The sequence below is a fragment of the Ichthyophthirius multifiliis genome (assembly GCF_000220395.1).
Source record: "Ichthyophthirius multifiliis unplaced genomic scaffold scaff_1120509250133, whole genome shotgun sequence".
NCBI classification, from domain to species: domain Eukaryota; phylum Ciliophora; class Oligohymenophorea; order Hymenostomatida; genus Ichthyophthirius; species Ichthyophthirius multifiliis.
The window spans coordinates 1994-27652 of NW_004087057.1; the positions used below are offsets into that span (position 1 = coordinate 1994).

Below are 25659 nucleotides of genomic sequence, written 5' to 3' on the forward strand. Positions count from 1 at the left end.
AATCCAAAAAACTTATAGAATTTGAATTATAAATTAACAGAAAGCTATAAAAGTTCAATTTAAGAATTATAGATTCAATTATTTTTAGTAAAAAAAGGAATTTTAGTATTAGTGAAATTTTACATAGTTTAGATATTGAATATTCTTTTATTGTTACACTTTAATATTAGTTTCTGGTAAAAATCTTATTTTGAAAAATTAAAATCTTTAAAATGTTTTTACTTTTTTAAAAAAAATAGATTTTATGTTAATATAAACATAAGTTTTAATTTTCTAATAATAAGATTATTAATAAAGATTAAAATATATACATTATCTTATTTTAATAAGATAATTAATATTAATATAATATAATATAATATTAAATTAAATATAAGAAATATATAAAATATTTAAAATATTGTAAAATAATTGTATATATAAGTAAATATTTTAATTTAATAACTTTTTTTAATTAAAAATATAAATAATAGTTTGTTATAAACTAATTTAAATGCTTAAAAAACATTATTTTTAAATTTTTAATATTTATTTTTAATAATAATAATTATTTTTATTGTAGATTATATATACAATTTCCATTATTTTATTTTTTTGTATATTTGTATAAAATTAATACTTTTAAATAATATTTTAATTATTAATTAAAAAAATTATATGAAGTTTTTGTTATTATATATTATTTCACTTAATATTAAAAAATCACTAATAATAATAAAAAAAAAAAAAATTAATATAAAAAATAAATTTATAAACCTAAAAAATATTAATAATTCATATTTATCGAAAAATTAAAAATTATATTTTTACATTAATATTGATAGATAAATTAATTTATTATGAAATCTAATAAATAATATTTAAAACATAAAATCACTAGGTTTCTTCCATAGCACAAATAAAGCCTTTTTACTAATAATTATTATCTTTAGTATAAGCTTCAGAGGATAAATCTGAATATTTTTATTAATTAGTAGTATTAACAACAAATATATAATCATATTAATTATAAGACTCATAATAGTCAACTAAAAGTAAAGGATAAAGTTTTTTAATATCACTTCTTGTAATTTTCGAATCCAAAGGTTAATAATTATTTTATCTGCATTTCCATTAAACTAAGCAAATATAATCTGATTCGAAATCGTCTTTATATATTTATTTTATCAATTAGGGTTAATCATGTTCGAGAATTCCATGATCGGGTAATTAAGTTATATCTTAAGATATATCAAATTAAACAAATTTATTTCTTAAAAGCTTCTTTTTGTGATTTGTTGGAGAATAAGATACTTCGATTTGGGGAATATTAATATTTTTTGCTTGTTAATCTATAAAATATATTTTTATTTATTTTTAATTATTTTTATTTTACTTTCAAATTCTTTTATTAAATCTTAATAAAGATCTTTTATTTCAGATCTTTTTACCCAAATATTTCCGTTTGTATTTTTTATAGAAACTAAATACTTCAATGGATTTTTATTATTTCTATCTAATATTTTATCGATTTATTTTAAATTTTCTTAATATTATTTCTTTTGTTCCCAATCATCAAATAAATATTAATAATTTTAAATATTTTAATATAATTCCTAATTAATAAAACAAAAAGTTTAATATTACATTAATATTTATAAATAAATAATATATAAAGTAGAAATACCCATGTATTTTTTTCGTCATCAAATTCTTTCCATTTTATTAAATAATATTAAAATCCTCTTAAACATTTATAATCCAATATACATTCAGGCTAAAATTACATTTAATTAGCAATTTTTTAACTTCTTGTCTGCATAAAAATATCTAAATTTTATTTAAGTTATTATGTATTTATAAAAAAAAAATATTTTAATTGTTTTGTTTATAATTATTATTATTATTATTATTATTATTATTAAAAATTTGTTGAAATATTTTATTTAAATTTTTATGAATTTTAAATATAATATATAATACATATATATTTATTTTTTTTCTTTTATTTTTACTCCCTATTATTTTTTATTTAAATAATTAATTAAATATATTATCCTATTTTTAAATTTTAAATATAAAATATAAAATATAAAATATATTAATTTAATAAAATTTATAATTTTAATAATATAAGATTTTAATTTTTCATTTTTATTATTTATAATTATTTTTTTTTATTATTTTTTTATTATATTTTTCAAGTTTTTTTCCTTTTAAATTTTCAAGAGACTCAATAAAAGATTTTCCCTAGCTTCTTTAATTTAACTTTATTTATTTTTTTTTTTATTCGTTTACTAAATAATAATCATTTATACATTCATTTATAAAATTTTAATTTTCATTATTTTTTTAATACTATTTAATTAAATATTCAATTACATTTTAATAGAGTAATGTTTCTGTTTATTTCTATTAAATAATTTCTTTGAAATGTTCATAAATTTTAAAACCACTATCTTTTTCATACTAAAAATCTAATTAATCATACTAACAATCATATAAAACTAAAGGAAATTCCGATGCCATTTCATAATTAGGCTTACGACTATATTTTTAAATATCTAATAAATCAGTAACAATACTAGTATCTTCCTATCTACAAAAAAATTAAAATATATAAAAAAACAATATAAAAATAACCCTTTCCCTATTAAAAATAATACTGCCATAATATTTCTAATTTAATGCCATAAAAACGCATTTCCACTAATAGTTGCCACATATTATTTCATTCTAGAATCTTAATATTATACTCCAGGATTAATTTCATCAATATTAATAAAATGAATAGTTCTTATAAAATTAGTAGTTTATAGAACATCTATTTTACAAAGATTTCGAAAATCATGTTCTCCAATAAAAAGCTTTGCTGCTTCTTTTATTTTATCCACATTCATACAGTTTTCGAAAAAAAATATTTATAAATTCTTCTATTACAGTCAAATCTGGCATTAAAATCATCTTTTACTTATATGCAGCTTAAAACTCTTATATCTTATGGTAATACACCATTTAACATTTTAATACAATTAAGATTATTTTAAACTATTTTTTTTTTTTTTTAATAATATGTTCTTTTTATTAAAGTAATTAAATTACCTTTTTCTTAATCTTCATCTATTTTTATAGATGTTCGGAGTTAAATACCTATTACTTATCCAAATGCACTCACTCCTTTGTCTGTTCTACCTGATCTTGTATATTTACATGTATTTCTAGATTCTATAAGTGAAGTTTTTTCAAATGCTTTAAATAATTCTTCCTCTATAGTATTTTATGTAGAGGCTTATATTGCCAATCCTTAATAGTTAATACCTATATATGCAACTTTTATTGCAAATTATTTCTTTTAGTATGTTTGGTTAAGTTTTTAAACCTTTTTATCATTTTTTTTTATCCTTTGTTATTATTTTTAATTTGGATTGCTTTTAATTTATTATATTTTAGCTTTTAACTGTTAATTTTCGGATTTCATTTGATTTATTTTTTCAATTAACTTTTCTTTTGTAAAATCTTCTAGATTTTCTTCTTATTTTTGATTTTCGCTTATATCCATTATTAATTTTTATAATTAAAAAAAAATAAAAAAAAATACACAATAAAATTTATTTTATATCCAAATTAAAAATAAACAATTTTTATTTTTTTCATTCTTTAAAAACAAAAAAATAAAATAATTGTATTTATCTATACAATACACACACATATATAGGTATAAAAAATTTCATTAAATAAACAATATTATATCAAATAAACAGTTTTTCGAATCCTTTTTCTAAATCATCATCATTTTCATTCTCATTATAATTATATTAATCTAAAAAAAATTAATTATTATTATTATTATTAACTTAATCTTAATTTATATTTTAAAATATTTACTCTCTGTATAAATAATTATTAAAATCATCACCTTCTTAATTTTATTAATAATAGTAATCATTTTAATTAAAATTATTTTCTTATATTTATTAATATTCTTATTCATATTCTTATTATTATTCTTGTTTTTGTAAATCTAATTAAGAATTTTAACTAGGTGTTAAGGTTAAAAATTGTATTTAGTTATGTTTTTCAAATTCTCTTTCTTCATATGTTTTTTATTCACATTTATTATATTCGTCATTATTTTAAATTACAAATTATTTATAAAACTTATTATTATCATAATTATCATTATTAAAGTCAAAAAAATAATCTAATTCTTTGTCTGTTTCTTACGATTTTTTAGAGTAAATTTCTTAATATAAAAAGTTTGAATCGATATCATTATTTTATTCTAGACTTTATTTTTAAATTAATATTTATTATTTTAATATTTAATTTATTCTATCAATTATTTCTTTCTCCTTTTCAGTTAAATCTGAAGACATTATTTATAATTATATTATTTTAAAATTTATATTTAATTTAGCTAAGAAAAAATATTATTTAATTTTATATGCGATGAAAATTTTTTTTATTTGTTAATTTTCTTATTATATTAAATTTATGATTATAAAAATATAAATTATTTTATATTATAAAAAATGTAAATTTATTATTTTTAATATTATTGATATTATTAAAAAAATATAATTATTAAAAAAATAATAATAATAATAATAATAATACTAATATTAATTATAATATTTTTATCTTAATATTATTTTTAAGAATACAAGATTATAGATTTATTATTCTTTTTTATATTTTATATTAGGTTAAATAAAAATATATATTTGCAAAATATTAATATTTTTTTTCTAAATAAAATAAAAAATTATATAAACATTTAATTTTTTTCAATTAATATTTTATAATCTTTTAAAAAACTAAACTTTCTTTATTTTAAAATACTCATATTAAATTAATATTTTAAAATGGAATCCAAAGATTATAAAATCAATAAAGACATCAAAAAAAATGCTAAGCGAAATTCTTCAAGCCATGATAATAAAAAAGATAATAAAAGTAAAATTATAAGAATTATAAAATCATTAATCAATTAATACTTTTAAACAAATAAATAAATATATAGAGAAGGAGCGTAAATTTTGTTCTCACTCTCGATCACATTAAAAAAATAAACATAATCATAAATATAGTAAAATTAGAGATTTAAATTATTAAAGAAGTTCTTCTTATAAAAAAATAAACACAAAAAGACTGAAAGTAAATATGAAAATCATAAGTGTTATTGTAGATATGAATATAGGAAAAAAAATTAAGATTTTGAAGATAGTAGGAAAAGAAGAAGAAGTTCAGATTCAACGGATAGAAAATAAAAATAAAAGTAAAATTTTTAATATCATAAAAGCAATTATTAAATTATAAAAAAAAGTAATCATTAAAGTGATAAATATTAAAAGAGCAAAGAAATAAGAAATCGCAAAATAAGTAAAAGTGAAAAAACTTAATAAAAATAAAATAGTGATAAAAAAAGTATTAAAATAAAATATATATAAATGCATAAAGATGTAAAACATAAAAAAAAGAAAAAAAAATAGAAAAAAAATATTAATAATTTTAATTAAAAACAAAAAATATCAATTATATATAAAATTATAAAATTAAAAATACATAATTTCTCTAAATATCTACATATAAAAAATAAGGTTAATCATTAACAAATAAAGATTCAACTTCATCTTTAAATTTCATATAAAGTGATTCAAAAGATCGTTCAAAAGATGCAGGTCATTATAAATATTATATAGGAGAGAAATTCCACGAAAATCGTTATATAGTAACAAAGCATTTATCAGACGGTACTTTCGGAAGGGTTTTAGAAGTAAAAGATACACATAATAATAATTAATTAATGGCACTAAAAATAATACGTGCCGTAGAAAGATATGTAGAATCAGCCGAAACAGAAGCAGAAATAATATTCAAATTATCAAATGCAGATAAAAAGAATGAATATAATTTTTTGAAATTAGATTAAGTTTTTTCACATAAAAAAAATTATTGTATGGTTTTCGAAAAATTAGGTTATTCATTATACAGTTTATTAAAAAAGAACGACTTTCAAGGCTTCCCAATAAAATAAGTTTAATCCTATTTCAAAAAAATACTTGAAATAGTAGGTTTTTTACATAAATAAGGATGCACACATACTGATTTAAAACCCGAAAATATTCTTTTGGAAAGTCCAGAACTTTAGAAAATAAAAAACGATAAAAATAATCGAATATATATAGGAATCAATGATCGAATCAAAATAATAGATTTCGGAGGTGCTACCTTTTAACATGAACACCATTCAAGTACAATAAATACTAGATAATATAGATCTCCAGAAGTAATATTATAATGCTGTAAATGGAACGAAAGTAGTGATATTTGGTCTATTGGATGTATTATTATTGAATTATATTCTGGTAAACTCTATTTTTCTACACATGATAATTATGAGCATATTGCTATGATTGAAAAAGTTTGTGGTAATATCCCATAATGGATGGCTAATGATTGTAAATAAGAGAAACTAAAGGATAATTTTCAAATTAGTGATACTTATTTTTTAGCTAAGAGATCTTTTTTTGATTGGCCGGAAAACGCTACAAAGGAAAATATTGAAAGTGTTCAAGGATTAAAACACTTTAATTAAATTATCAAAAATGAACATCATGAACTTATTGATTTAATCTAAAAATGTCTTTAAAATGATCCTAATAAAAGAATAAGTTGCGCTGAAGCCTTAAATCATGAATTTTTTAGAAAATTATATTGAATTAATATATTTTTAAGATTTATAATTTTTTTAATAAATTTATTTTATAATAAATATAATATATATATATAATATTATACATATATATAATATATATAAATTTTTTTAATTATTATTATATATTTTTATTAATAGATTTTAATATTTATTAAATATTTATAATTAAATAATTAAAATTGTATTATTCTTATATTACCGTCTAAATACTAAAATAAAATAATTAATTTAAAATACAAAATATTATTTAAACCCTTCGTTTCCAAGTTTAAACAAAAAAAATATAAAAAACAATTTTTTACACTATGAAAAAATTAAATTAAAATAAAGCTTAACTATCATCGACAACCACAACCACTTAAAATTTAAAAAAAGTTTTTAGATGTATTTTTTTACCAAAAATTACTGTAAATAATTTAATTAAAAATAAAATTTCAATTTAAAAATTTAAAAAAAAAATAAAATTAAAAAAATAATTTTCATAAATAACAAATTATAAATTTTGATTTAAAATCAAATGTTAATTTCGCTTGATATAGATTGTTTAATAAATGTTTTTATTTATAAGTTTAAAATATAATATATATAATTTTAATGATTTATTATATAAAAATATTGTTTTAAATAAATAATTTAAAATATTGTATATATATGTATATATAAATATATATATATATATATATATATATATATATAATATTTTTTTTAAGCCTTTATTTAATTTTATTTATAACTTTCATCTTTTTTTAATAATTGTTATTTATTTTAAGAATTAATCAAAATTTTTAATTATATATCATATATATAATTTTAATATAAAAAATTTTAATTTAAAATTATTTCATAAAATATATATAAAGTTAAACAAAATTATATTTTTAAATAACTTTCAATAATTATTAATTTTATTTATTATGTTTCAATTTTATTATAAATAATAAATAATAAAAATAATTTTAAATATAATAATAATTAAATAATAATATATTATATTTATTTATTAAAATCATTAGTTATTATTATTTATCATTATTCTTTTTTTTATTAAGATCTTGTATTTTTAGCAATATTACTAGAAGTAATTTATACTTTTTGAATTTTTTTTTTGTTTTGACAATGAAGCAGCTTTTATCTTCTGTATCAGAGTTATTTTTAGATTCTTCATATTTTAAATTTTTTTAAGATTCTTTAATTTTAAACGATTCTTATTATTTATTGGAAATTTCGTTTTTTTTAAAGTTTGAAAATTAAGAACTAAGTTTTAAAATTTATTAATGGTTTAAATTACCCTAAATTTTAAAATCAGATTCTTGAGTATTTTATTGACTTATATTTATGGCAAAACATTTATTCCATATGTTATTATTATTATAATTAAAATTATTAATATTATAGTTATTATTATTATTATTAATATTATTAATGATTATCCTGTTTTTATTATTATTTTAATTTTTACTCAGTATAATAGAGTTAATATTATCATTATTAATTTTTGAATTTAAAATGTTAATTTTATTATTACTATTATTATCGGATTATATTTCAATAAACGAGTCATCATTTATTATTTGAATAAAGTTATCACTCTACTTTTTTTATGAAAGGTTTTCTTATTGTAATTATTATTACTCATGTTTTTATTAATAAGAAAAACTTAAATCTATATCCATTCCAAATATTTTTTCAACATTACTAAATTCACAAAAAAAGGGCAAATCTTATTTTTCTTCTAAAACTAAATTCTAATTTATGGTAAATAATACTTATTTGTTATTGAAAAAGCATAAATCTAATTCATCCTCAACTTCTATTTAATTATGTATATTCTAAAATGAATCAATTTATTATTCTAATTAATCTACTAATGAAGACATTTTAACTTAATGCTTTATTATTTTATTTTTTATTATTTATGAAACATTCTTTATTTCTATTGAGCAGTTTTTATAATATTCTTTGTAAGTTTTATTATTTGTTGTAGTTTTTACTTTTTCATATTACTTTTATAAGTAGTCGTTGAACAACTTGTTATTTTACTTACATTCGTTTGATTCTTATTCTATTAATAGTATTATTCCTATTGTTTAGTTAATTTATTCTAAAACTTAATTTTCGTAAACCATTTTCATTAATTTTATATATTTTAATATAAAAAAGAATAAAAAATCAATTTTTGTTTTTTTTTTTTTTTTTTAATTTAAATAAAATTCACTTATTTTTTTATTTTTACAAATTATAAAATAAGGTATTTCTAATAATTTTATTTTATCTAAAATAAAGCCAATATTTATTAATATTGCTAATAATTTGGACTTAGCAACAAATTTATTTTTTTATATTTAAATAATATTCATTTTTTTTATAAAAAAAATTTAAATATAATTATACTCATTTTTTTATTTATTTTTTTCATCTTATTAATTTATTTAAAATCAAAAAATTAGAAGAAATTGTTTAATTTATATTTTTATAATAAAATAAAGTTAATATTAATATAAAATAATTATAATTTTATATATATAGATTAAATAAACAAACGAAATTATATTTATAATTATATATTAAAATAAAAAATACTAATATTTCATATAATATATAAATAATTAATAAAAATAATGTAATCATTAATTTTTTTCTTTTAAAACTTTTTAATAAAGTTTAGGTAAGCATTATTTAAATTCAATGTTTTGTTCAAAGAATTCATTTAGAAACTCTACAGCATTTTCATGTTTCATTAAAAAAAATATTTTTTCTTCTCCAGTAAAATTAAGAATTGCAAAGAAATAAAGAGAAGTAAGGAATAATTAATTTTAATGATTGCTTTTTTTAAGATTCTAACATTCAATTTTTACTAATTATTCATTTGAGATTTAAATAAATAATTCATTATAAATTTATTGAGATTGATTCTATTTTTTTATTTTTTATAATAATATTAAAAATTAAATAAATTATACTTTATTCCAAATAATAAAATTCATATAAATCAGTGATTCATTTCTGAAAGGCATATAATTTTTCAAAGGCCATTATTTAATAGTTTATTTAAATAAATTCATGTTCAAAATTTCTTCGTTTTAAAAACAAATAGAGCAAATATATTTAATAAAACCTTCTTATATTAATTAATTTTTAAGATTTTCGTTTTACGAATTTAAAATAGCAATAAAACATTAAGTTCTAAAATTTAATTCTTCGTTAAGGAGAGAAAATATATGAATATTATCTTTTTTATTATATTTGTTAAAAATAGATATTAATTAATGCTATTTTTAAACTATTTAGGAATAATAAATTATAAAGCTTGCATTATTTAATAATTCTTATATATATTAAGAATTATTTAGAGAAACCAAACATAACAAGACTCTCATAAAACAAAGAGAAACAGGAATTTGTTTAGAATTTTAATATAATTCAAGTTTATGTTCATTGATTTTTTCTTCAAGAATTAATTCATATGTAGAATTTATAAAACTAAGAATCCATTATAATAGTTATTCAGAAAAATTTTATTAACCTTTTTTTAAAAATAAAATAAAATAAAAATAGATATAAATATAAAATTACGTTTATTAAAAATAATATATGTTAATCCCATATTAGAAATCGATTCAATAAACTAAGAAAATAACAAAACAATATTGAAAATAGAATCATTAATTTGTAAATATTAAGAAATTTCAATAATAATTTTTTAAGCCGAGAAAATAAGGGAATGAATAATATTTTTGATTTCAATATAATGCTAATTAATGTCTTTTTTAGCTAATAAATAATGTTTAAACCAACTTAATAAATGAGAAATAGTATTTTCTACTAAATTTTCAAAGTTTTTTGTTTTTTGGAAATTATTATTAGTATTTTTTCCACTTATATAATTATATTTTATTTCATTAAAAATACTTTCCTTATTTTCATCAAAATATCTTCCCATAATATTTATTTCCGTTTCTAGATTTTTTAAATTTATTTCTTAAGGAATAGATAATCCTCCTTCTCTTAATAAACTTCTAATTCCAGGTGTAGAATCTAAAATACTTATAATTTCACTTCTTGAATTCTTAATTATTTCCTTGAATATTTTAAATACCATTGGACTTAAAATTTTAGTTGCTTTCTAGTCTTATTTTGAAGATTATTAACTATTTTCATATTTTGAAGTCACTAAGTATTTTAAAATTGTAGGAAAAATATCTATTGTGGATATATTAAGTGCTTTTACTATTGTTTCTGGCCCATTTATTAGATTATTAAATATTTATAAAACTAATATTTTGGAACTTATTAATTCTGATTTGTTTTTTAAAGTCTGGAAAATATTAGTAATTAAAACTGTACTTTCAAATATGAAAGCTAATTAATATAAATATTGTCTTGATATTTAATGCTTTAGATAATAGAAATTATTTGTACATTCATTATATTTATTTATTTCTATTTTATCTTCGAATAATTAATTCATATAATTTGAAATTCCAAAGTTTTTATAGATTTCTTAGTTTGTATTTAAATCTCTCTATTTTAATTTTTTTTTTTTTAAACAAAAGAATTATATATTTAAACAACAAAAAAAAAGAAGAAAGTACCTAATTGTGGTAAGAATAATTAATTTCAGAAAATCCTAAAGAAATCAAATGGAAAATCTACAAAACAACAGCACGAACATGAGGATTATCAACATTTAAATAAGGAATAATAAAAAAAGCTATTCTAAAGTCCAAAAAAAGTTTAATCTTGCTAATGTTATTGGTAAGGAGTAAGTCTTTGAAATAATTTAAAGCATTAATTAATTTCTAAGAGCCTTCTGTATTTGCTGAACTCATAAAAAGAGTGTTTTTTACAAAAATAAACTAAAGATTTTCTGCAATTCTTACAAGATCGTTAAAATAGTCTGCATTTTTACCACAAGGAACTCCGTTATCTTAACCATATTTTTCACTAGAAAATCTAATGTAGTCTTATAATACAATATAGTTTCCTTGCCCTACTCCTGCTTCTCCAATTGTAGCTGAGAAAAGATTTTTTAAAGAATCAAAAACGACTGGTGACCAGTGTTTGCTGGAGAAAACATAAGGGCTACTTTATGTATTAATTTTTTTCCAAAGAATATCCGTTTCATCATTTTATGAAGAAAAAAAGAAAGAAGAAAAAAGTGGAAAAGACGCATTATTCATCATATTTTGGTATTCATTTTATAAATTTCGAGTAGTTAAAATACCTGATGTATTATTTAAAATATTAACAATATCAGATTAAAGTACATACTCTTCCCCAATAAAAATTTTAATAAAGCAATTCAATAATTAATGAACAAAAGGAGATATAGGCGAAGAATAGGAATCCAATTAATACATAAGGACTTTGAGTAGATTTTTTAAGCTTTCAAGTATTCTTTATGAATTATTTAAACTATTATCTCCCTCTTATTTTTCTATTATTAACTTTCTTTATTCACTATGATGTCTAAGGCTTATAAAAATTAACATATCAATAATATGATTTTAAAAAAGGAAATTTGCAAGAACACTATTTGAGTTTTTTCTTCTTTCTTATGATTCCTTATCTAAAAATGGGTGCATTTATAAAGGAATTTCAGGAAGATATTATTCGCTTTTATTTTTATTTTTTTTATCTTGTTCTTCTAAATAATCAAAATTGCTCTCGCTCAAAATTTGTATGATTTTTTTATTTTTTTTCTGTTCCATAATCGAACTTACATAGTCTATTATTTTTATAAATTCTAAAGAAAATAAGTTTATTTTTTCAGGAAATTAAATTCCTAATAAACAAATTTATCTTAAAGGATCATATACTCTTTCTTTTAAAATTATACAAGGAGATTTATAAAAAAATACACTTTCAAGTAATTAAAAACTTCTCATTTTTTAAAATTCATCCATTTGAAATATTTTTGAATTTAAAATAGCCTCTATAGTCGGTCTTTTCAATTCTTAATATTGCAAACAAGCGGAAATAATATCCATAAAAGCAGACAATTCCTACATATTTTATTTTCCGAAAATTTCTTCAAAAACATTTCCGAAACTTTATTTATCAATAGCCTTAATCATTGTACTATAATTATTTTATAGAAGCTAATCCTTTTATTTTTTCCCGAAATCAAAATTTAAAACATCCTAAACAAATTCGTCCGAAAAAACATCATAATGATAGTATTTACTTGGGGTTTCTTTATTCAAAAATCCAAAGTGTGCAGGAGGTTTACCAAAAATTAAATGGAAAAGAAGGCATCCAAAAGTCCAAACATCAATATAACTAGAAGATTCATTTGTTTTTTTATGAATTTATTCAGGAGCCAAATAACTTTATTTGTATAAATTTTCAACATATATATCTTTAAAGGGATGTTCTTATTAGGAACTCGTATTTTCTGTAAAAAATTCACTATAATCCAATTTTTCTTTAGCTTCTAAAGCCCCAGCTTATTAAACTAAATTAATAAAAATATCAGGAACAATATCTATTTTTGAATAAACATCATATTTAGATATTCCACGAATATTAGCGAGTTTAATTTTATAAGTCTTTTTACTTATATATAGATTTTCAGGTCTAAGAATATTCAATACACAGGTATAACTATTAATAACTTGCATAATTTTTAAAATTTCAATAGCAATATACTTAATTACATACTAAGCTTATTAAAGTTCTAATAAAACTGGCATTCTTAGAATTCCTCCATTTTAAGAAATTAATTCTTGAAGGCAAATATATTCATTTTCACAGTCTAGTTTTTCATTTAATACTATATATTCAACGTCTTATAAATCATGTCCTACTTTTTTTATAAAAACTCCTAAATTCTTAACCATAAAATCGTATCGATTTTATAATATTGTATGCATTTTTAGTTCTAAATCTAAATTTTTCAAAAATAAATTACCGTCTGCACATTTCGTGTTTAAAACTTCTTTTGTATATACAAAAATTTCTATTTATTTTTATTTTTATCCTCCTTAAATTAATACTCCTGTATAATATTTTATATAAGGAGTTAAGTATTTTAATGACGAATCATCTTTTTAATACAAACCATCATCTAAAATTACGTTCCAGCTAGTTTGATTTATTTCACTTTGAGAGTTCAACACTTTTAATTTATCTATTTGTTTATAAGTCGAATAATTATTATTTAAATACTCAATTTAAACCTTTTAGTTTATTAATTCAGTTGATTAACGTTTTAGACTTTGGATAGTGTTTTATATTTGTACATTTAATTTCTTTTTTTTTGTTAAAAAATATATTATATTATAGTTTTATTAATATTACTTATAATTGATTTTATATGCTTTTCAAACAACTTTGTTTTGATATTAGTTAAAATCCCCTTATTTTTTATTTCCTTTGTTATAAATGATTTCTCATTTCTATTTACTATTTATTATATTTAATTTATTAATTTAATAATAAAAAGTATTTACAGATGATTTAATATTGATAAGCGTTTTAAAAAGATTTGAAAATCCATCAAAGTAAATAAGAGTATGTGCGAAAACGCTTTTATCTATAGTAATGAAAGTTGAATAAATGCTCTATTTATCATATTCTGATTAAATTTCACTTTCAGAAATTAATTTAGCAAAATAATCACACATAGAAGAAATGTTTATTTTATCTGTTTTATAATTTCTAAATTTCTAACATATCCTTTAGATTTAACTATCCGTAATTCCAATATCAAATCCCAAGAATTTAAAAGATTAAAAGAACTCCTGAGTAGTTAAATAACCATCATAATCACTATCATATTTTTTGAAAAAATCTTCAATAGAAAAATTATCCATTTTAGATAATTTATTTAATATAGAAGTAAAAGATAATAAAGGTTTATCAATCCATTTAATTTACTCAACTTCATTTTATTCATAAATCTATATATGAATAAATAAATAAATAAAACAAAATATATACTTTTAATCCATATTTATATAATCTAGATTCTAAAGATGATAGATGTATTATTTCTTCTTAAGATTTAGGATCAATTAATTTCATTAATGCTAACAAAAGGTTTTCTTTTTCAATAGGACATCCAATTTTACATAAGAAATCTTTAAATTATTTTTAATTGAGGAAACCTAATTATTCTTTATCGAAATATTTAAAACAATTCCAAAGAGAAATTTCTCTTTAATTCATTACTTTGCAAATATGTTCCATAATGCTTTCCTCAAGTTCATAAACTAGATTTTTTTATTACAAAATATCATTTATTTCATTTTAGTTTCCTTCCAATTTACCTTCAGCGGCTATCCAAAATTATACAAATTCTAAATATTTTATACAACTATCTTAATTCTTATCAATAAAAGAAAAAGCGAATTTCAATTCTTCTTTTGTTAAATAAACACCCATTATAACTAAAGATTTTCTAAAATCTTCTATTTCACAATATCCTATTTTCCTTTAATCAATAGTAGCCCATGCTTTTTCCATATTGTTATTAGTAAATTCCTTTAAAGTTAAATAAATGTATAAAAGAAGTTTTTTTCTATTTGCTTTTAAGTCTTCTATTTCATTTTAGTTTTCCTATCTTCCATATCTTATATAACATTCCCAGAATTTGTTTTTGAAAGCACTTAAACTTATCATTCCTTAATCTTAACCATTGAAAAATCCTTTTATTAATTATTCAATCTTGTTTTTTTTTATTATTATTAATTTCAAAAAAAAAAAAAATATATTTAATATAATTACTTTCTTTTCACTTAAATCTAAATTTAAAGATTCTATAAATCTTCTAAATTCAGAAGAAGATATTAATTAACTTTAATCTTAATCAATTTTTCTAAAAGCTTATTCCACATTTAGATTATGCTTTCTTAAATATTCAGCTATTTTTCTGTATATATCTTATTCCCATAAATTAGATATACTATCGTGAATTAAAATACGTTAGTTTTTATTTGATTATTTATGTTAGTAAATTAAATTATCTAACATATCATATATTTATTCTAAATCATAATAATCAGGGTTACTTCTTAGCGTAAACATGTTTTTTATTTCCTCATTTTTCTATTCTTTTAATTTTATTCCATGATTTTTAAGAACTTTATGGAAATCGAAAGAAGCGATTCCTAAAATATATAGATATAAATATATATAAATAAATATATATATATATATATATATATATATATATATATAATATATATTAATATATATATTATTATATATTATATAAATATTTACCTGATTTAGTCTTTTTTAAAGCAGAAGTTACATCATTTGAACTTTATTTTACAATTCTTTCTTATTCAACAAGATCATAGAGTAATTTAGAGGTTTAATTTTACAATTTTAAGATAATATCATTAAAAATTTTAATAACATTTCCATGTATATACATTTTTTTGTATTAAATAGGAATACTATCAAAAACATAAAAAATAAATTCATCAATGGAAACTTATCCACTCTCATCTTTATCAATATAATCTAGGAGTATATTTACTTTATCATTAGGAATTTAAAGTTAAAGTAATTTAAGAGTATCTTAAAATTCCTCTCTTGATAAGAATCCGTTCCCATTTTTATCAAAAACTGCTTTAAGTTATTTTTTATTATACCTTTTATCTTGCATAAAAAAGAATATTTTTTACATAACGCCTTATACTAATTACTTATTTGACATTTTAGTTTTTTATAGTTATTATTAAGATTACTAAGTATTATTTTCTTAAGCTTTTTCTATTTCTTATTCGTTCTATTATTTTAATTTAGCCAAACTAGTAAGCGCTATATATTCAAAACTTTCCACAAAAGTATCAATACTAATTTCTCCGTAATTTTTCTCATCAAAATACTTATAAACAAGTAATAATTCATCAGCAGTACATTATCTATCCAAAGCTTAAAATAATTTAAGAAATTCTTTTCTATTTATTGATTTTTAATTATTAGAAGTTAGATATTAAAATACTTATCTAGCATCAATTTCTAAGTTTTTAAAAAGTAAATTTACCCTATCAATACAAACAGCTACTGCAGGATAAATGAAATTAATTTTTTCGTTGAAAGTTATAGTTTCTATTTATTATCGAATAGCATAATCGATTAAAGATTGAAAATTTAATTAATCTTGTTATGTTTTTTCTTTTATATTTTTATATAGGAACTACACATCTTGTTATTTTATTTAAACTTACATATAATTAATTAAATCATATAAGTTTTTTTCATTTAATGCTTCCTATTAAGAATATCCAAGTTCTTCAATAAATTCACTTAAACTTTTTTAATTTTATTGCAATTTTTATTTAATTAAAGTATTAATTTCTTATAATCTTAAATTATTTTTTTTAATAGTAATCTCCCCTAAATTATCTTATTAAAAATATTACTATTAAAAATTATTATTTGAGATTCTATTATTAGATGAAAGCGTAATATCACTTAAAGCATTATTAAGTTCACTTAAAGTCATATATTTTTACCATCAACATCAATAGTTTTGAAAAGCAACCTAATCTAATGTATAGAAGCATTAATTCCATAAACTTCACCATATTATTAAATTCAGAAAGATTCATTTTATTAAAATTTTCAATATTAAAATCTTTAAAAATCTATGTAATATTAGCTTTATATTTATCCAAATAATCATTTATTCCATCAACAATTTGATAGATTTATGAGTTTCTTTCTTATAAAATATATTCCAATTTTTAACCTGCTTTTAATGTTTTTTACAGAAAACCTTAATAAGAAATATTGTTTGTCTCGAAATTTGATAATACAACATCTATTTCTTCATTTGAAAGTCCCAATTTTAACTACTAAAGCTTTTATTTACATTAAGTAATGGAAATATCTGGTACTTATTCGCCCGAAAATTCGATAGTTTCTTTTATCTAATAAATTGTTCAATTATTAAAATGAAATTTTCCAATTAACTTTTTTCTCTAAGCTTTTTATATAAAGCTTATGTAAAACAAAATCCCTTTAATTTTTATTAACAAACTAATTAAGAATTCGTACAAAATGTCTATATTTAAAATACGGTACTTTACACTAACCTTCTTTTTAAGAAAAGTCTTTCTCCTCATCATCTTTGTCAAAATCTTCATCGAGAATTCTTAATCCAAATTTATTACTAAAATTAAGAAAATCAGCATTTAAAAAGGCTTTAAAAATCATATCAATTTCCTCATTATCAAATCCGAAAGTAAATTTTTTACAGCTTTCCCTAAATTCATTCAAAGTTATTCTTCCTTTATTATTAATATCCAATTTATGGAAAATCTAATCAAAATTTCCCAACTTTTACACCATTTTGGAAAATTTCTTGATTGTATTTTCTAGACTATCATCAAATTTTATTAATTAAACAGCTCCACTTTCAATAAATCTATTAAAAAATGAATTAAAGCTTATTTTATTACTACTTTCTACTCCAAAAGCCTTATATATTTTATTAAAATCCTCTTCAGGAAAATTTATATCTATATTTTTTAACCCAATATAAAGCTCTAATTTTGAAATTGTATTTGTATTATTTACATCAAAATAAACAAAAGATTCAAATAAAGAAACCTTTTTTTATTCTAATAATTTATATAATTTCCTTAATAAATCATTTGTGACTTCAATTGTACTTTTTGCCTAACTCTCAATTGCAATCATTAATTTCCTATAAAGTTCTTTATAATCGATCTTTTATTATGTTATTTCTATGTATTCTAAATCCTCGTTTGTGAATTCGATTGAATAAGCATCCGATTATTCTGTATTTGCTAATATTTTTTATTTTTTTTAAGGCGATAAACTATATTATTTGCTTTCTTTTTTATTTAAAACTGTACTATTGCTCGTATTTTATCCTAAGGATGATTTATATATTTTATATAATGTCATTAAATGATAATTTTTTATATTCGAAAGACCAAACTTTAGTAAGCAATCTTTTAAATCTTTAAAAAGTATAAATCCGAGGCCTTTTTAATCAAAATCTTTAAATGATTATAATAAATCACATCCTTTTAAGTTTATTAAATTTTTAATATTTGTAAGTAAATTTAAAGAAAAGTCTTTTAAAGGATCAACATTAAAAACTTAATTTTATTAACTAAAAAATTAAAAAAAATTTAATCATAAATATATAACAAAAAATAAATTACGTTAAAGCCTATATAAATTCATTTTTTTTTATTTCATTATTTCCTTCAATATCAATAATTTTCATTAATTTTTTAATTTCAAAAATAGAAAGTCCTAAATTAAGTTATTTCATTCCCAAAACAAATTCTTATTAAGAAATAACACCATCTCCATCTACATCAAATAAATTAAATGCTTTTTGAATAGACATATCATTATAAAATAATGAAGTAGAGAATTTTTCTAAAATCAACTAACAAGCTTTATCGGTAATTTCATCATTAGATTCAATAGTTTTTATTAATTTTTATAAATCATATTTTCCTGTCTGTTCTGGATCCGCAATATACATCAAGTGTAATTTTTCTTTCATTGATAGTTTTAAGTTGAGTGAATTTATAATAAATTTGAATTCATTTACAGGTATTTTCGAATTATCGGTAATAGATAAATTAGTGGAAAGTAAAGAATCCCATAAAGATATTCCATTGTCTTTAAGAATTCCTTTTATTTTAGAAATTAAATATTACTATTATTTAGGATTTATAAAAGAAGCAGTTGCATTCTAATTTTTTTCATTTATTTATTAAGAGTTTTATTTCGAAAGTTTTTTTTTTTCATCATTTTCTTCTTTCAGTTTTTCCTATTATTATATTAATGAATTATTATAAGCAGACATTTCTTAAATTCCTTTAGATAGTATACACATGTTAATAATTTATTTTTTTATTTAGAATTAATTTTCCTCATCTTCATACTCATCTTCAAATTAAGATTACATGGAAAGTATCATTCTTTTTTATTTTGCAATTTATTCACTATTTTAGCAACCCAAAACTGCAAAAGCAAGTACTTATTTTTATTATTATTTATCAAAATCATTTTACATTTGTTCTGCAATTGCTTCAGCGAAAATATCCGCATAGACTAAAGGCCATTTTAATAATTTACTCTCTTATTCTTTTTTGTTATTTTATTTAATATTATTTTCTATTTAAAGTATTTTCTATTTTACGAATCTTTCTATATAAACACAATTTATCTTTGCAATTTATAAAGTATTATTATTTATTTCTGTTAATGCAATTTTCCATATTTCCGGATCAAATGTATTAGCAACTCCATTTTCGCATATATATATTTAATCCAAAATATTTTAAGTAGTAATATTTCTACTTAAATTATCAGTTAAAAAGTTATAAATAACCTCTTTTTCCATTGGAGTTAAAGAAACATTAATTAGATCAAAAAACTAATACAAATCTTCTTTTATTAATTCTCCATTATCATTTTGCATAAATTTCAGTGCATATAAAATATTTACGTGTGGATTCTATTTGTGGGCTTCAACTATGCGTTTCATTAAAAAATTTACGTCTATTCCTGCATAAGGATCTATTACTTTACATTCTTCGGCTTTTTTTATTTATTCAATTTCTTATTTTGATGCGTATTTGTTAAAAAAGTCTTAATAATCAAAATGGTTTTGGCAATTTTCATTTATATATTCTCTCTTTTTTTTTTATTAAAATAAAATAATTTTACATTCGAAAAAAAATAAGAAATTACTTAGAAATTCAATATAAGATTTTCTGAAATTTAAGGAATATTTAATTTCAAAATTCTACAAAAATCTTATATTTCAATTATTCCTTTTTTATCAGAATCTCTATTTTCGCAAGATGAAATGAGTAATTCGATTTTTTCTGGAACTTTAGTTCTCAAAAAGTTAACTAATTCTTCAATAAATATTCTTTTTTTGACAACTACTGAACGTACAACTTCCCTTTTTGGCGAAAGAATAAGTTCTGTAAATGTAAACTTTTTATCTTATTCTTAATTCTATTATTATTATTATTAATATTATTATTTTTATTATTAAATTTTTTCATTTTCTAAATTCTACATTTATATTAATCCTTAATTTAAATAATCATTAAATTTTGTGATTAATTCTTCATGAGAAATGTGACTTTTATCACCTAAAAATAAAATTATTATTTCATCTATATAATCTGATGATATATCCATTTTTCCAAAAATATATCTCAATTAAGCACTTTATATATTATTCATATCATTAAATTTACTAATCCAAGTATCAAAAACATTTTAATTCTAGATAATATATTCTACTTCTTTATAAATATTTTTAGAAATCAAATATTAATCTTTGATGTTATTTTTTCTCATATAATGTAGAAATGTGGTTAATTAAATTGTTTTCTTTTAACTATTTTCATCACAAACACTTATAAACTAGGCAAATTATTTTAACTCTTTTTCAGATATATTTGGTATTTTTAAATCTTATATTCTTTAAATAAACATTCCAGTTCCCATTTACATTAAAGGATTAAAAGCTATTTTTTTTTATATTAATATTATTTTTTTTATTTTTTTACATCCAGCTTATATTGATGATAAACCCATATTTATATTATATGTTAATTAAGATTTATTTATAAATTAATTATCTTCATCATAATTATCTTCAAACATAAAACTTTACTAAACTGGTTCAGCCTCTTCCTTTGTTAAAGGTCTAAATATATATTCTATTGAATATCCTTAATCTAAAAGTGAGTTTTTTATTTTAGCCATTGTATGCAAATATTTGAGCATACCAAAATTTTCATTTGCTGAGAAAAATTTGCCTAGAATATAATAAATTTAAATATTAAAAATTTTAATATATAATATAACCTATAATAAATTTAATATTGATATATTTCTCCTAGCTTTCATGTAATTTCTCACTATAAAATTCAAATAATTCTTTTAACTAATTGATCTCGATTTTATCAAATTTTAAAAAAGACTTCAAGAATTCATCTAATGTTAAATAACCTTGTAAAACACTAGAAATAGAATGTAATTCAAACATTAATAATTTTTTTTATTTTTAATCTAATTTTTGCATTAAATCTTCTATGAGTTCATTTGGTTTTTGTATTTGTCTTAATTTATATTCAATTATTTCACTCGAAAACTTATCTTATAAAACATTTAATTTAATCTTTTAATTTAATTATATTTATTAAAAATAAAAAAAATAAATACTTTGCCAGTAAACATAGGATCAATTTATGATAAGAAAAGTATAAAATCTTATTCGTTAGTAAAAACTTTGATTCTCTATAGAAAACTACTGAAAGCTTATTTAGATATAAATAATTACTTTTCATTCATAATTTAAATTCCTTCCGAAGCATTAATTTATTTGAATTCTCTTTCAAAATTAAAACCTTCTTTTTTTATATAGTTTTTGAGATTTTCCACTAATAAATTAGATTATTATTAAGAAAAAATTTCTCCCCTTTTTTAGCTTAAATTGAAAACATTTATAAGCTAAAAGAACTTATCCCTTTACATCGATAAAGGGTGTAAATTATGGAATTTTTTCAAATAAAAAAAAAGTTCATTTGCCGTCAATTTATTTTTACCATCATATTCAGAAAGGAAAGTTATAAAATACTATCTAGAAGGCAACCTTAAAAAAACTTCAAAAAGAGCATCAACATCTTCAAAAATAGTATACTAAACGGAATCATCGAACCTATATAGGCTAATTTTTTTTAATAAATGTATCATTTTTTAAAGCGCAGCTTCCTGAAGTGTTTTTTTAGTTTTCAAAACATCTAATTAACTAGGTAAATATAAATGATAATTCACACAAGCTTTTTTTCTTCTATAAACCGACATATTTTCTAACTCAAGGCTTATTTTTTTCGGCAAAATCTCATCCAGTCTATTACAAGGAACTTCGATTCTCATTTTATCCATTTAAAATCCTCTAATAGAGCAGGGTATTTTCGGTTCTTTATTAACAAAAGTTACTTTAGACAAATTACAAGTTATAAATATTTCTATTAAATTAATTTTTTTTTACAACTAAACTATTTTATTATTGAAATCAGGAACTCGAACTGTCAATACACTAGCATTATAACATATTTAATTTCCTGTGTAAATTCTCTTTACTTCGCAAAAGCTTTCATTCGAAAGAGTATTTTCTTATAACTTTTTAAATGATAAATTATTATTTACATTAAAATTATCCTAGCTAATTAAAGAAAAAGCTTTACAAACAGGATTCCACAGTTTAATAGTGGAATCAGCCGACATAGAAACAATAAGTTAACAAAAAGGTAAATAAGCAAATGATAAAATAGCTCCCGAATGTGCTCCTTATATAATTTTACTAGGCTTCAGAACCCAAGGAGGGTTAGTTTCATACTAAGCCTAAAAATCCTTTTATAAATTCCAAATAAGTATACTACAATCTGCCTAAACACTAGAATTTAGAGTCTTTTCCCCCGAAATAAGACAACCGGAGTTTGGAACAAAAAAAATAGAAGGAGGATTACATGAAGAATGGCCTTTAAGTTTTGCAAGAATTTTACAAGTAAAAATATCTGTGTTATTTATTATATCCCCACTATTTTTTTTCACTTTAGATGTCCTAGAAACGCATATAATGGAACTCCTGGGACATATAGTAGTGTATATAATTAAATTAAAATCATCTATATAAATTACGCTTTCTATTATGACTTTTTACATAGCTGCATCTAGTGCATTTACATCTTTTTAATCTCCTTTCTTTTCAAAAAAATCTCTTTCTTTGGTTTTTACTTACTTTTAAAATTCATGGTGGTTTTTAATGTTTAAAAATTCCACTGAGTTTAATAAATCTAAATAATTTACAGTACCGATGTCTGTAAAACTTATAGAATTATTCATTATGTAATCAATTTCTTCTTATAAAAGTCCTACAGGTAACCATTTCAAGAAGTTTCGAAATTATTCGCAAGTTAAACTACCTTCATGATATAAATCTTCCTTTAAAATTTATTATTCAACATCGATTCCAGCCTCATATGCCATTTAAAGACTTAAAAAAATATTTTTTCGAGAATTAAATTAAATTCCATTCGAAGAATTTGAACTTGCAATTCCAAAAATAGAAAGAAATTCCTTATAATCAATCAAACCGTTTTTATCTTTGTCAATAAAATCAATTAACTATTATGAAAATTTTAAATTTTCATCATCCTTGCAGATTCTTGATAATATATAATCGAATTAATTACATGATATATATCCTTGATTAATAGAGCCAAATGCTTTAAAAGCATCTTCAATACTTTTTTTTGCTTTTCTAGAAAATTAGAAAGAGAAATTAACAATTTATATGCTCCTTCGGATATTCCTAAAAGATAAAAAAAAAATTATATATATATGTATTTATATATATTTGTATTTTTTTATATATATATATATATATATATATATATATATATATATATATATATACATTTTTTTTAATAATTTTTATTAATTACCTGCTAGCTTTATTACTTTTGAAGAATTATCAACTTTCTTTATTTCATGATATTTTATTATTTCATATAAAAATAAAAACTCTTATTTTTCAATAAATCCTGAATTATTTTAATCCAAGAATTGAACTAAATTTTCTAATTCTTCTTTCAAACTAATTTAATTATCAGCTTTTGATTTAATTAAATTATAAAAAACACTTATGAAATCATTATTTTATACTTTTATTTATCCATTTTCTCCTTTAATAATATTTATTGCGAACAATTTTTCGAAAAATTTTTTATCATCACTTAATAAAGTTCCAATTAATCTAATTACTTCAGCAAGTTTAGTCGACATTTTAAATTATTCAGGTGAAACTTAAAGCGTCTGAAAAACACTTAAAGAAATCGGATCAATAAAAATCAAAGTATTATTAATACAAGTAGCATTAACAATAATAACCGAATGAGAATTTTAACCAATTTCAATAAACTAAGGATAAAGTCCTTCAAATCTATTTCCATAACACATTTCAATTGCATTTTCAGTATCTAAAGCTTCTGTAAAAAGCACAATCCTTCCCAAAGGCATGTTATTATCTTATCCTAATTCCCAAATTTCCATATTCCATTTATCAGTTAGAGTATATAATCTTATAAATTAAATTATATATATATAAATAAAAATTATATATATATATAATATAAAAATAAGAAAAATGTATTTTTTTAAAAAAAATAAAATATATTTATTTGAAACTATTTGAAACTCTAAAAATTAATATTTATTGAAAAATTAAAAATTACCTTCCACTGTTAGCATCAAAAGTAGCATCCAAAATTTTCGAAGGTAAAAGTGGAACTCTAACACTTAAATCTAAATCGAAAAGTTTTTTTTTATTAATCAAATCATATTAATGTAAATGCGATTTTTTATCTAAAAATAATAATCGAGCAGTTCTAGGACATGTAAAAATGCATTTCGGTAGAATATCTAAGCATTCGGCCTCGATATCTTTTACGCATATAAATATATCTTTATTAACGGGTCTGCTTTCATATTTTTATTAAATTTCTTTTGATAAAACTAGACTTTCGCCAATTTCAGTAGCTTTAAATATTATTTAATTTAGTATTTGTTAACATAATTGGATATTTTTTTGCTTTTTTTACTATTAGTTTAATATTTTCTTTTATTAGCCTTCTTTTGTGCCTGTAGGAACATTCGATTTACTTCCTTCTTCGTTATTACTAATAGTTGTATTCATATAATCTTTTACTTTTTTAAATTCATTTAGTTACTTTATTGCTTTAGGGGTTGAGTCATGCAATTTTTAAGATTAAGAGAAAGCTGTTTTCTTATTTTTTTAAGGAACTTGCTTTTTTATATTTTTTTATTAATCTTCATATTATTTCTTATTCTCTTCTTGATATTTTGCTTGATATCTTTTTAATTTTGCCATTATGAATAGACGTTAAATTATTTTAGCATTTTTT

The 25659-nt window shown here is 19.1% G+C and overlaps 3 protein-coding genes across 3 annotated transcripts, besides 33 other annotated features; 1 reads left to right on the forward strand and 2 right to left on the reverse strand. All coding sequences in view use genetic code 6, as the record gives it.

Moving 5' to 3' along the window:
- Positions 1–1341: 1341 nt before the first annotated feature.
- Positions 1342–1372: a microsatellite.
- A 495-nt stretch (positions 1373–1867) lies between these two features.
- Positions 1868–1903: a microsatellite.
- Positions 1904–2052: 149 nt separating this feature from the next.
- Positions 2053–2080: a microsatellite.
- Positions 2071–2110: a microsatellite.
- A 6-nt stretch (positions 2111–2116) lies between these two features.
- Positions 2117–2180: a microsatellite.
- Positions 2140–2180: a microsatellite.
- A 255-nt stretch (positions 2181–2435) lies between these two features.
- On the reverse strand, positions 2436–3349 carry IMG5_049930 (tRNA pseudouridine synthase a family protein, putative; the record flags this gene model as incomplete). The annotated part of the gene is made up of 3 exons (XM_004037471.1): positions 3082–3349; positions 2623–3027; positions 2436–2578 (listed from the first exon to the last, which is right to left on the reverse strand). Coding segments are annotated over exons 2-3 (400 nt in total), but the record flags the coding sequence as incomplete, so codon positions are not given.
- Positions 3350–3396: a microsatellite.
- Positions 3397–4272: 876 nt separating this feature from the next.
- Positions 4273–4311: a microsatellite.
- A 150-nt stretch (positions 4312–4461) lies between these two features.
- Positions 4462–4523: a microsatellite.
- Positions 4471–4520: a microsatellite.
- Positions 4472–4526: a microsatellite.
- A 16-nt stretch (positions 4527–4542) lies between these two features.
- Positions 4543–4579: a microsatellite.
- Positions 4571–4613: a microsatellite.
- A 231-nt stretch (positions 4614–4844) lies between these two features.
- Positions 4845–6700, forward strand: IMG5_049940 (hypothetical protein; the record flags this gene model as incomplete). Its single annotated transcript, XM_004037472.1, has 3 exons — positions 4845–5406; positions 5580–5957; positions 6195–6700. The coding sequence occupies 3 exons, from the start codon at positions 4845–4847 to the stop codon at positions 6698–6700; spliced, it is 1446 nt and encodes a 481-aa protein (XP_004037520.1).
- Positions 5262–5300: a microsatellite.
- Positions 5451–5479: a microsatellite.
- Positions 6701–6745: 45 nt separating the features above from the next.
- Positions 6746–6799: a microsatellite.
- Positions 6754–6798: a microsatellite.
- Positions 6800–7341: 542 nt separating the features above from the next.
- Positions 7342–7397: a microsatellite.
- A 106-nt stretch (positions 7398–7503) lies between these two features.
- Positions 7504–7533: a microsatellite.
- Positions 7534–7629: 96 nt separating this feature from the next.
- Positions 7630–7680: a microsatellite.
- Positions 7636–7680: a microsatellite.
- Positions 7681–7846: 166 nt separating this feature from the next.
- Positions 7847–7896: a microsatellite.
- Positions 7897–8056: 160 nt separating this feature from the next.
- Positions 8057–8119: a microsatellite.
- A 2082-nt stretch (positions 8120–10201) lies between these two features.
- Positions 10202–25570, reverse strand: IMG5_049950 (hypothetical protein; the record flags this gene model as incomplete). The annotated part of the gene is made up of 20 exons (XM_004037473.1): positions 10202–10220; positions 11351–11779; positions 12517–12521; positions 12559–13502; positions 13611–13637; positions 14373–14601; positions 14642–15810; positions 15926–16585; positions 17170–17203; positions 20157–20345; positions 20402–21489; positions 21539–21851; positions 21896–22113; positions 22279–22400; positions 22725–22855; positions 22925–23860; positions 23929–24047; positions 24181–24815; positions 24970–25273; positions 25465–25570. 20 exons carry the CDS (start codon positions 25568–25570, stop codon positions 10202–10204), a joined length of 7677 nt encoding a protein of 2558 aa, XP_004037521.1.
- Positions 10228–10266: a microsatellite.
- Positions 15816–15921: a microsatellite.
- Positions 17062–17091: a microsatellite.
- Positions 19807–19844: a microsatellite.
- Positions 20663–20714: a microsatellite.
- Positions 20676–20713: a microsatellite.
- Positions 21266–21308: a microsatellite.
- Positions 24068–24151: a microsatellite.
- Positions 24826–24872: a microsatellite.
- Positions 24830–24874: a microsatellite.
- Positions 25571–25659: the final 89 nt, after the last annotated feature.